This window comes from Colobus angolensis, unplaced genomic scaffold, assembly GCF_000951035.1.
Source record: "Colobus angolensis palliatus isolate OR3802 unplaced genomic scaffold, Cang.pa_1.0 Scaffold324, whole genome shotgun sequence".
In the NCBI taxonomy this organism is placed as follows: Eukaryota; Metazoa; Chordata; class Mammalia; order Primates; family Cercopithecidae; genus Colobus; species Colobus angolensis.
Genome location: NW_012116533.1, coordinates 1,816,626 through 1,828,773, shown reverse-complemented (window position 1 = coordinate 1,828,773; position 12,148 = coordinate 1,816,626). Strand labels below are relative to the sequence as shown.

The 12,148-nt window shown below is 50.6% G+C and overlaps 2 protein-coding genes across 4 annotated transcripts in view; both read right to left on the bottom strand.

The window, feature by feature from the left end:
• Positions 1–2,023: 2,023 nt before the first annotated feature.
• Positions 2,024–4,592, bottom strand: LOC105518635. Its single transcript, XM_011951698.1, has 2 exons — positions 4,541–4,592; positions 2,024–3,875 (listed from the first exon to the last, which is right to left on the bottom strand). Exons 1-2 carry the CDS (start codon positions 4,590–4,592, stop codon positions 3,412–3,414), a joined length of 516 nt encoding a protein of 171 aa, XP_011807088.1. The 3' UTR covers positions 2,024–3,411.
• A 1,690-nt stretch (positions 4,593–6,282) lies between these two features.
• Positions 6,283–12,148, bottom strand: part of TMEM164 (transmembrane protein 164) — a 181,695-nt gene continuing 175,829 nt past the window's right edge. For all 3 annotated transcript variants that reach the window (XM_011951675.1, XM_011951673.1, XM_011951676.1), the window contains 2 exons: positions 8,300–8,400; positions 6,283–6,587 (listed from right to left, as the gene is read on the bottom strand). In XM_011951675.1, the coding sequence (XP_011807065.1) occupies positions 6,381–6,587; positions 8,300–8,400 (308 nt within the window). In that variant the 3' untranslated portion in view covers positions 6,283–6,380. The remainder of the gene's footprint in view (positions 6,588–8,299; positions 8,401–12,148) is intronic.

The window sequence follows — 12,148 nt, the reverse complement described above, 5'->3', positions numbered from 1 at the left end:
ACCAGGGGCTGGAGGATGAATCAGATCCCACCTGGCCCTCAAGGAGCTTAACGTCTACAGAGGGAGCGAGACCAGTAATGAATCATGTAAGGGGGGGCAAATGGTGGCCAGAGTTAGTACCAGGTGCTGTAGGAGCAAAGTGGACCAGCACCTAACGTAGCCTGGGGCTGGGGGAAGACTGCAAAGAGGAGCTAACCTTCGTGTGGAGGCCTTAGGATGAAACGGGAGAGTGGGGAGCTGAGAAAACAGCACAAAGGAAACAAATGGCAAGGACCTGGGAAATGGCGGCATGCCAAAGGGGAGTACGATCCCACTGGAGTGAAGGGTCTCTGTGCATGCTTCTTTTGGGAGTGTGGGGTGGAGGAGATGTGGCTGAAGATGCTTACAGAGCCCAGGGCTTGTGTGTTACATGAAAGAGCCTGGGCTTTATATTCTAGAGCGAGGGGCCCAGGGAAGTGATGCAGATTTGCATTTGAAAAGACTGTGGCCTGCAGGAGGGAATACAGACTACAGTGGGGATGGGCATGGTGGTAGGGCAGATGCACTGCCCAGGGTAGCGATGGCAGTGGCCTGTGTCACTGTCTTTTTTAGCTCTCTTCCTAAAAAGGAACACATGGGGAAAGGACACGAACCAACTCTCCTCACCTCCTCTCCACCAGCCTCTTCTTTCCATCCTTCCCCTTCGCCTGGCCCCCTTTCTTCCTGTGCCTTTCAGCTCTGCTTTGAGGCTGCTGCTGACAGGCCATGATTCCTCTGCTTTCTGCACTTGTGGGCCTCCCCTTTCTCTCTCATCTTCCACACCACTGCCCGGCTCTCTTTCCACTTCTATAAGGACCGGGGGTCCCCGGGCAAGGGTCTACCCAGCAATGCCAGCACACTGGAAAGGCAGTGGAAGCTGGTGGGGAGTGGAGAGCATGTGAGTTTTGGGGTCTAACAAAACCAGTTTCCAATTCCAGCTCCTCCATTTCTGAGTGAGCCTCCATGTTCTCAGTTTCTCCCTACCATACAAGGACAGCATTGCCAGTCAGCTCATTGTACTTTGATGGGGATTCTAAGAGGTAACGGGAGGGATTTAGCTCCATGCCTGGCAAGCAGTTGGAGCTACTACTTTGCTGATAAAGAACCTGAGGCAGCAAGCTAAGTGACTTTTCCAGGCTGCTAATCTTCTAGTCCACGATTGCAAGTCCCTGCCTCATTCATAGCCTGGGTGCCCAACCACTGGCAAATGAGATCCACCTGCACTGGCTGCCAGGTCTGGCTAGCTGTACAAAGACTGCCCAGGGTAGGGATGGCAATGGCTTAGGTCACTGTCTTTTTTAGCTCTCTTCCTGAAAAAGAACACATAGGGGAAGAACACGAACCAACTCTCCTCACCTCCTCTCCACCAGCCTTTCTGTCCTTCCCGTTCGCCATATCTGGCCCCCTTTCTTCCTGTGCCTTTCAGCTCTGCTACCCCTCCCTACCTGGCTACCTCTCCCCTCTAGAAACAGCAGCCCAGGCAAAAGCCTGAACAGGGCTTCTGTCCTGTGTAAAAGGGCCAATCACAGTCATCATGGGCTGCTCAGCAGGTAGCCTTGGAAAAGCAGGTCTGCTTCCAAAGGGTAAGGCTATCTCGTTCATGGTCCAACCCACGCTGGGTGCAGGACTGTGCTGAGAAGTGCTGGTGCAGAGCTGACCCTCAGGAAATTTGGGTTGAGTGGGCCTGAATGTGTTTGCCTTCTCCAGCTCAGTCCTCCAGCCTAGCCCAGTGCACTTTGGGTCCCAGAGGGCCCAGCAAATGTGCCTGGCAGACAAGCCCTCTGCTAAGAGCAAATGGCCTGCTGGGTCCCTGGCAGAAGTAGGCAATGTGTGGGAATTCAAGGCCAACCAGCCACACAGCTCCCAGGACAAAGGTGTGCTGAGACAGCCCAGCTGTCCTTTGAGGGTCTTCCACAGCACAGAGGGCCAGAGGCCCCTTTTGTCTGTTTTTCAAAGCAGAGGGCCTTCTGAGAGTGTTCTGGGACGCAAGGCCAGGACTCCTGGGTTCTCATATATCTTTTAATAACAGTAAATTAAAAAACATTATAACAGTAAGCCCCATGGTGAGGGTTCCTTTTCATTCAAGGATCTTCAACAACAGAAGCACCTGAGACTAAAATTCAGAATGCTAAGTACACAACTTAATGACCATTTATTTCCAAAGGCGACTGCAGAAACCATGTCGGTACAATCAAAAGGTTTTACAAGACAGAGAAAACATATTACAAAATGCCCCAAGAGGTGAGCAAACTGGTGGGGGCACAGAGCACTCAAGAACCAGCCTGACAAAAATCCTCGGCCCGCTGCTGTTTAGGGAGAGTATAAAGACTGGTTCTAAGGGAAGCCACTGTGTGGGGGTTCAGGGGAGACAGTGAGGGGTCTGCCCAGTGCATAGCAATCCCAGCTGGGAACTGAGGAAGGCCAGGGGTAGGGGAAGAGGGGCAGAGGCATTTGCTAAGCTCCTGGCAGAAACCATTACAGATCAGCCTATCGTATTCTCTTCACTACAGTAATACCAATATAAATGAAAGATTCTTTAAAATAGAACACAAAAATGGACACCAAAAGAAAGAGTTTTCAAAACAACAGCTCTGTTTGAAATGACTTTTGTTTTGTTTTGTTTTTCACGGGGTTTTGTCTGTTTCTTGCCATAAGTAGCAAACCAGTGTACAAAAATGTCACAGACAAGAGCAACAAGCGACTAGGTTTTCCTGAGCCCAAATCAGCCCACTCCATATACACAATAGGAGGGCTGCCTCCCTGTCATTGATTCTACCCACCACAGTGCGGGCAGGATGGGCCGTGGGGGGAGCTCCTTCCCAGCCTGGGGCCTTGCCAAGGAGCCCACAAGGGCCTGCAGGAGACCCTCCATAATCAGCATCAGTGTCTTGTCTAACAGCATCACACATGGTCCTTTTTTCCTCCTCCCCTACCTCCCCTTCAGTAGAAACCAGCAAGAAAATTTTCTTCAGGAGGGGACAGATGACTCTGGGTCAACATCTACAAATCCGAGGAAGTCTTTTTGGCAGAGGGAGGGGGGAACAGGGCCCTTCTGCCCTGAGCCACCTCGCTCACCCCCAGGGCACTGCCCTGCCCCAACACCAGTGCACAGAGACCTGCTGACAACTTGCTCTCTGTGGGGAGCTGTGCCCACTTCAGAAGACACCGAATTACCAATGATCACAAATATAAAAACCCCAACAGAGGCTACAGCAAAAGGGATGATCTGACAGCTAGACTGAGGTACTGTACGGTAAAGTTCGTCGATCACCCTGGTTAGCCCGGCGACCCTGCAAGCAGCTTCTATGAATGCGATGAAGTTTGAGGAGAGAGAGAGAAAGAGATTGCTGACTTGGGGAGACTGAGTCTGTGGCTTCAGAACCCTGCATGCCTTCACAGGCTGACAGAGGAACGCATTACTGTTGTGCCTCTGGGAGGAAGATGGGCCAGATCATCTTTGGTGTACAAAACCAAATACTGAGGGCAAGGAGAACCGGAAGTAGGCGTGACTGAGTCTCTGCTATTTCGAGTGGATGCCGCAAGTTGGTCAGCTCCACAGACTGTTCTCCTCGGCCCATATTCCTGGCCAAGGCTACCTGGGGGCTGAAGGGAGCACTCTTTTCCCTTCCTGAGGCCATCTGAAAGGAAACTGCCCTCTTCTACAAACACCCTCACACACGCGCAGAGCTCCCACACGCTGGCAAATGACACATGGAAACCTGGCTGGGGAACTGGCTTGGCACTGACAGGAAAGCCCTGAGGAGGAGCTGGGAAGACAGCCCCACTGGCCACTGGGTGTGCAAGCTCCGGCTTCTCCCTCAGTCCTGTACCAAAGCTGGGGCAGTAGAGGGCTGGCACTGCGCAGATATGAGAGCTACCCTATAAGGCGGGCTACCCTGTAAGGCAGGCTGCCAGGAGTCTGCTTGGGTTGCTTCTCTCCACGTTGGCTTGGCCCAAGATAAGAGTGAGATCCAGACCAGTTCAGATGCCTGCTGCTCCCCAGTGCCCCAAATATAGGCCATGGCTCCCTGTGAAGCCTATAGACTGGGCCCCCTCTGTTCTTTTGACCTACATGTTTCTGAGCCAATCTGGCCCCCGAAAGCCCTGCATGCCCCTTTTACTTCTTCCTTCCCCTGACAGGTGGATCTGTCTCTGGCTTGGCCATGCCAAGCATGTGGCTTTTGCTTTCTTCTCTCCTTCCAAGCACCAGAAAGTGCCCTCCAGAATGGGGTGCTAAGCTGTAGACAGAGTGAAGGCAAGCATGCCAACATGGGGAAAGCTCGAGCAACCAGGCAACCTGTGCCACGCCACAGAAACGAGGAGGAGGAGAGGGCCTACACAGGCACACCCCTATGACATTCCGCAGCTAGTTCTCAGCTGAGGCACAGATCCTCTGCTGGCAGCAACTCCAAGTTCTGGTGGAGGACAGGCCAGGCCCCCAGGGGCTCCTCCCACAATCCCCTTCCAACTTCTCCTTTTGTAAAGAGGCCAAGGGGCACTGAGGCGTTGTGCATTTCCTCACCAGCAATTCCTACATGTAGCAGTTTGACGGTGGGCAGAGCCAATCCAGCCATTCAAGAAGCGCCTCCACTGGAGGGCCACTCTAGGGTGAGAGGCACTAAGAAACGTTTGGCCCTGCTTTCAAAGAGGGCAAAAACAAAGCTCACACATCAAAAGGAGCTCAGGAGAGTAAGAGCACTTGGTGCTCTCCCCTCCTGCTCCCCAGGCCCTGGGGAATGATAGCCTCAATGCCTGCAGGCCCCTGCAGAAGGACCGTCCCTCCCAGGGTTGCTTCCTATAGGTCCATTTGCTAAAATTATGACCACTGAGGCACCGAAGCTCAATGTAAGTCAAACGTGGTCATACTGGAAATACTGGAACTGGCCTAGGTCAACTGCATTGCCTAGAGTTGGAGAGGGGAAGGGAGGCTCACCAGACAAAGTCACCAAATGATCTTTTCTGTTCTTAAGCAAATCTGTTCCTAGTGGAAGTCAATGCAGAGTCAGCAATGCCCAGCCACTTCCTGCCTTCTTGAGGTCTGTGCATAACTGAGTTGAAGTCATTCAACAAAAGTTTCTCCTTGTGGAGCACCTGAACCTCTACCCATGAGGACCTAATTCCTTGGCAGCCCCCTTTCAATCTAGACATAAGATTTTGGGGTAGACAGGATGAGGAGGAGGTGACGTCCCCCACATTAAACGATTCAGCACTGAGTCTGGGTACACTGAAGAAACCTGGCCCTAGGGAAACAACAGTGGCAAGAGCTATAGCTGCTCAAACCCAGGATGCTGACATTCCCTATAAAACCAAGACACAGATCTACAGGGTCTTCCAGAAATGGAAGATGCAAGGGCCCTGATGCGAGGATTCTCCAAACTCAAAAACCAATCAACCAGCCAATTCCAGCTCATTCTTCCCTGAAGCTGCCTGAGTGAGGGAAAGAGGGGGAAGGGGAGGGAGGGAGAGGGAACACATTTAAGGGGCACTCAAGATTAAAATCATATCTATTATCAGCATTTACCTAAAACAGAGTGTATGATTCAAATCACAGTTTTCTGTGCTCACTTCTGATTGGGATATGCATCAGTTCTCAACTCTCACAGGCAGAATTCACACAGGGTCCGGCCTAGTACTGCATATATCTTGACCCTCTTCACTTTGGATTTGTCATTGCAACAGGTCTCCAACCCTCTCAATGGAATCTAGCCCTTGGGCTGCTTGGTGCTCTCACCTCCCATCCCAGGCAGCATCCTGGAGGGAGTGCTGGTTGGCTGCTTACTTTGAGTCATGGGACACCAGTGACCAGAATCTGGCTGGTTCTGTCTTGACTATGAGCTGTGAAATCCCTCGGCTCTGGGCTTGCCGCTGGTATAGAAACAAGGCCTCAGTCCCCTGGGGTAAGAGCCGTGCTGGAGACTAAATGGGACGCCAGCATAAGCCTGGAGGTCCCTGGCAGTGGAGAAATGAAACACAACGCAATCTCATTGCTTCGATGCCAGAAGAACTACTACTACTTGTTGTTCCCTTTCTCCTCAACCAGCTGTTGTTAAAGCACCGACAATCAGAGTGAAACAGCCGCTCACTGCAGTCTCCCCATGTAAGGCCACTAGGAGCAGAGAGAGAGCCAAAGGGAAGGAGGAAAATCCAGCTCCCAGCACTACACCCCAGGCTCAAGGAGACATCCTAGGGGGAGGAGCTGGGGAAGGAAGAGTGGTAGAAGACAGGGACAGAAAGGAGGAAAAAGAAATACACCAAACATCCTACTGCCCTCTCCCATGATTTCATCAAGAACTGGGTGTTCTCCAAGTCAAGTCACGACTTGCTTCCTCAGGGAGAAAAAAAAAAAAAAAAAATAAGCACCTTCAGTCTATTTTCTTGGCTGGAAGCCGGAGCAAATCCAGCAGATATTTACACAAGGGCCCAGCCATGTATGAGAACAGGATGACCAGCTTCCCGTGGGTCATGGTCATGAGAGTCTGGTGTCCCGAGGCCCAGATGCGATACCAGGGGCCGTAGAATGGGTCTGAGATGGCCGGACACAGCATGTTGTTCAAATTCACTTCGGTGACCTGCAGGGACAAGGGAGGTAGAGTGAGCGTTCACCATCCTTAGGCTTTCTCTGGCTTCTGCCAGTTCAGCCATCTCTACCTAATGGGGGACTAGACAAGGAGGGATTGACCAATCCCCACCTGTTTATAAAGGGATTTCTTCTCTCCCCTCGGTTTTCTGAGTGAGTCAAGGCTAGAGGCCTCTGGAGGTGATGGGGGAGGGCTGTCCAGTGGAAAAGCTGTTCAGTTTTGCTCACGGTCTTGCCTTCTGGTTGGGCCCAGAACTTGTTGCCATTCCTGAGCATCTACTATGTGCCTAGTCCCCGGAGAGGTGTTGCAGGCTAAAAGTACAACCCACAGCGTGGTCCCTGCCTCCACGTAACTGGCAATCAATCAAGTGGGGGTGGTCAAAGGTTTACTACATCTGACCCCAAACCAGACAGGGCTCACCGAGCTTTATACACAATGAGGAGGTCTGAGGAGCATACAATATCGGGGCTGAGTCCTCAGAGAAGATTTCATGACAGAAGTAGTACCTGAATGGACTCATGAAAGATGGATGGGGGTTTACGTTGAGGAATGGGGTGAGGGTTGCCCTCCTTGTAGGTGGCGTTGCCTGAGCATGGTATGTAGAGTGACATGAGCACACTGATGCCCCTGGAATCTGGGTCCCAGTGGAGAGCAGTGAGTGGTAAGGGTGTGAACTTTCTATGGCTTCCTCCTGAGAGCGCGGGAAGCATTCACACTGTTGGCAAGGAGCTCAGACTATGCCCCCAGCAAACCAGAGCAGAGCCATACACCAGAATGAGGAAGAGAAAGTGACTGCTTCTACAAAGGTGTTGGGGACATCGGTTACACGCCCTAGTCAGGCTAGGTCACGCGAGGCTCCACATGGCTAATGCTACATTACTGCCGCTTGCACACAAAACCAGACATGCCACACCTGCCCCAAGGACGGTCGCGGCACCTGCCTTCCAAAGCCCTTCAAGCCTGTTCACATTAAAGACGAGTCCTCACCACCTCTCAGGGAAGTTGGGGCTTTTATACCATGTCACAGAGAGGTGGAGAACTCTCTGCCCTCAAGGATGAGGTGACTCATTCAGAGCAGTGGCAGAGCCAGGACTTGAACTTGGGTCTCCTGACTCCCAGCTCCAGCCCTGAGCTCTTCCTACTCATTTTGCCACTGAAATACACTCTTACACTCAGCAATTTTGGGCTCTGGATAACTCAGCTACTGAGTCCAACCATTCTTCATGACTCCAGGAAGCTCTAAACACCCCAGAATGCCACAGGATTTCCCCAACACCACACTTCCACTGGCCATGAAGCTCAGGGAATAGCCCAGCCTTCAGGGCCTATGAAATGGCCCAGGATGGACCCAAGGTCAGAAGACTCCCCCAGGCCAAGGTTAGGGTCCTGCCTCCCCATGGGGTCCACAACAAACCACTTTCCAGTTGCAGCTCATTGTTTCCGACCCAAGTGGCCATGAGTGAAAGGCATCCTTGCCTCCCCAGGGATGAAAGAAACAGTCATTACTGAAAGACTCAGAAAACTCTTTGGACAGGCCAAGGCTGTAGATCATAAATCAGCAATCCAGACACAACAATCTGACATCCTGGCCTTTAGCATCTTGTATTTTCAAAACAAAGTGATACGCCAGCGCCAACCAGGATTATCGAGATTTATGGAGAACTGCAAACAGAGGGGATAGAAGGGGATATAACCAAACTTACCAGGCCGAGGATCTGCAAGACGCTGAAGTGATAAAAGAACATGAGGCCCGTTGAGAGAAGAGCCCACCGGAAACTGCTGAGGGGCTCTGGAGTGTAAGCACCTGGAGGAAGAGGGGAGATGGTGAGATGGCAGGAATAGTGACCCACTTCACCTTTGCACCATGAGGGTGCAGGTACTGAGGTCACAGCTGCTGCCTGATGACTGTTCCTTCTACTGATCAGTGTCAACTACTCAAGAGACAGCCCCGCTGATTAGCTGGGTACTCAACCCAGCCCGTTCCTGCCCTCTGTCCTGCCACTTGTTTCCGGGGTCACTACAAAGAGAGGACTTTTTTTAATCACAAAAGTGGTATGTACTCATTAAAGAAAATTTTCACGAGTTTGTCTCTTTGGTCATTTTCTCTATGCCTCAGGATTTTCTTTTCTTTCTTTTCTGAATTAATATTTGCAATCTTACTGTATAGATAATTATATAGCCTTCATTCCCGTATTTATTTCCTCATGTTTCTAAAGAGAAATGTCATTGAGGAAGTATGGTGTCGTGATTGAGAATGTTAACTTTGAAGTTAGATTTGAGTTCAAATCTTGACTCTACCGCTTACGGACCATGTGAAAAGTTGTTTAAAATCCTTGTATCTCAGTTTACTTGCCTATAAAATGGGGACAATAGTACTACCTACTTCTTAGTGTTGGAGGAATAAATGAAACAATATACTGAGAGCTCTTAGTTCAGGGTCTGATACAATGTAAGTGCTCAGTGAGTGTTGGATGCTGGCATTATCATCATTATCATTCAAATAACTGAAGAATGTGCCAACTCTCCCCCAGGGATACCAAAAATAATATATTTTACCTCTATCATTGCTAAAAAGTACCATCCCAGTAGGGCTGCATGTATTCCAGAGCTTGGAGAATGGGGGCATGGTTTATACGATGTTGTGGGTATCACTCTGAGTGGGAACTCAGAGTGGGGAATGCTGAAGAATGAAAGACCTGGAACCCCCATCCCAAGCAATTAGGGGTGACATCACATCCTAGACTATTATTTTCCCAAGTCAGTCTTTCACTGATTCATCCATTCATTCAACAGTTATAAGGCACCCTGTGTATTCCAAGTCCTGTGCAAAGCTTTGAGGACAGGAAGATAAAGAAGGCAGGTTCCGTGCAATTGCAGACTCACAGTCAACAACTACAACATAGGGTAGCTGGTGGGGTGACTGAGGTCTGCGCCACCTGTTATGGGAAAACAAAACTCAGCCAGGGCCACAAGGAATGCTTCTTGGTAGAGCAAGTATTGGTGCAAAGCCCAGAAGGACAAATAGGTGTTAAGGAGGGGCCTAGGAATTCCAAAGCATAAGCTTGCAGGGAGGCAGACAAGAGTGGGGCAATTCAGAGAACTATGGATAACAATTCCACGGGACCACAGGGGAGAGTGTAATGGGGAAGTTAGCAGGTACTAGACTCAGAGGTTGGCAGGGCTGGTCTGCTCCAGGCTGGGACACATAGGACCCGAGAAGCCATGCTGAGGGCTTTGGGCTTCATCCCATGCACCAGGGTCACGAGCTCAAATGTCCCAACTCTTAGGCAGACAATTGGAAGCAGGGGTGTGACCAGGGCCTAAGAGACGCTAGGGGATGCTGGAGACTGTCAAACTGAAAAGCCCACACCCCTCCTAAAGAGGGCAACCACCATTCAGCTCCATCCAATCACTGCCCTGAAGGGATGTGGACCCAGAGTTACCAGTTTTTTTCACTTTTGCAAGAGAAGCCAATATATATGAACTTTTATGTGAAATTTCCTGATTTTCCAATGTTGGCGACTAATTCAAAATGTTTTAAGAACATTTTGGACCAAGCAAAACATGTCTTCTGGATGGATTTCAGCCCATGGGTGGCCAGCTTTAAGCTCTGCTGTGGAGTCACAGAAGGCAGTAGAAGTTTTGAAGCAGTAAGGTGGGGTGATCGCATGTGTGTTTGCAAAGGATCACCCTGGCTGGTGTGCAGGGGATGGACTCAAGCAGACAGAGTCGAGGCAGGGAGGCTGGTAAGAAGATTGCTGCAGGAGCCCAAAAAGAGAACAGGATCAATGGCCTTGGAAGGCAACAGCAGCGAGGTTGGAGGAGAGTGGGGGAAAAATCACCGTGATGTGGAAGAAGATTGGAGAAGACTGTTGGGGAGATGGGGGTTGGTAAGGGAGAGGAAGGATCTTGGAAGACTCCCAGGGTTCTGGCTGGGGTATCACTGGGTTGATGGTGCCATTTATTGCAATGGAGAAGAGAGGAAAAGGCAGATTGGTACAGAAGGGAAATGATGAGGCCAAGTTTAGACATGACATTGAGGCGTATGAGGAATATCCAAGTGGAAATAGGTCTTCAGCAGCTGCCTGTACTCTAGGACATATAGTGTGATGGATAAGAGCGTGGGCAGTGGAGCTCAACAGGTAGAGGTTTGCAAATCCTGGCCCCATCATTTATCAACTTTGGGGCCTTGGGAAAGTCTCAGCATCTCTTGAACTTGGTTCTACTCACCTATAAAATGGGGTGGCACTGCCTAATTCACAATATTGTTGGACAGATGAGATAATATACCGTAATTACAGTATTGTATCTGGAATTTAGCAAATGCTGATTATTTTCATTGTTACATGAGTCACGAACTCAGTGAAGAAGATGGGGGCGAGCATGGAGATGTAGGTGTCATCAGTACACAGTGGTAACTGAAGTCATGGGAACATACGTAGAAAGAGAGAAGGAAAAGGTCAGGGGCAGAATGCCAAGGAAAATCATGTAAGGAGAGCATGTGGGGGAGAAGAGAAAGGAGACTTTCTTCAGTGACTGAAGTGGGTACCAGGGATGGGGGCTCTTCTGTGGAAGAAGCTCAGGCTTGCTTTAGGCTCAAGGCATATCTGAGTCAGAAGGCCCTTTGCAGACATAGATATCATTCCCTCCATTTTATAGATGGAGAAATTCCAGGTTGGAAGATGGGCAATGTCACAGTCAAAGTCATAAGAGTGGAGCACTGGAGAAATGAACTCTCACATACTGCCAGGGGACTCACTAGGGAGCTCAATGCTCCTGTTGCCACTTGTGAAGACCTCCAGCACACAAGTTGGATTGTCTCTTCCCTTGTCTGTCCAACCCTCTAGACCAAGTGCAACTCAGGGTCAAGGACCACGTCAAGCCACTTCTACATTCCTGGCATCCAGCACAGTGCTTGGTGCGTGCGTGAAAACGCACTGAGCTACGCCCTTAAGGCATGCACACATTCCTGTCTGCTGAATGAGTGTGGACTGGGCACCGTGTTGTCACCCTGGCTGCGGTGGGCATACAAGGGAAGAGGAGGCCTGGAGGACAGACGAGTGCTTAGGCCGCCGCTCCTCCCACTGCTGGAGCCCCCAGTCCTGTTGTCCTGGGTGCCCCCTCCCACCACCCTCTCTGCTCGGTGCCCCCTAGTGGCAGATGGGCAGCAGTGACTGAGCCAGGTGGCGGCTGCAGGAAAGCCCGTGGGTGTTGGCGGGGATGTCCTCAGCCAGGAGGCAGCTCTGCAGCCAGCCCTGTTATCATGCTCCTCCCCTATCTTGCCCAGTGCTGCAAAGGGAAAGGAACACTCACAGATACTACCAGGGGACTGTTTCTCAGTGCTCTCACTGCCCCTTGCCCAAACTCCCACTTTAGTAGCATTCATTCTGTGCTACATCATCCATCCCATACCAGACTGCTAGTTCTCTGAGAGAGAGGCTGTTTCTGAATTACCTCTTCACGTCCAGCACCTGGTACGCAGTGGGCACTCCAAAAGTAATCACTGCTTGGGTGAATTAATGGTATAGACTTTCTGGAGAATCATAAAATTG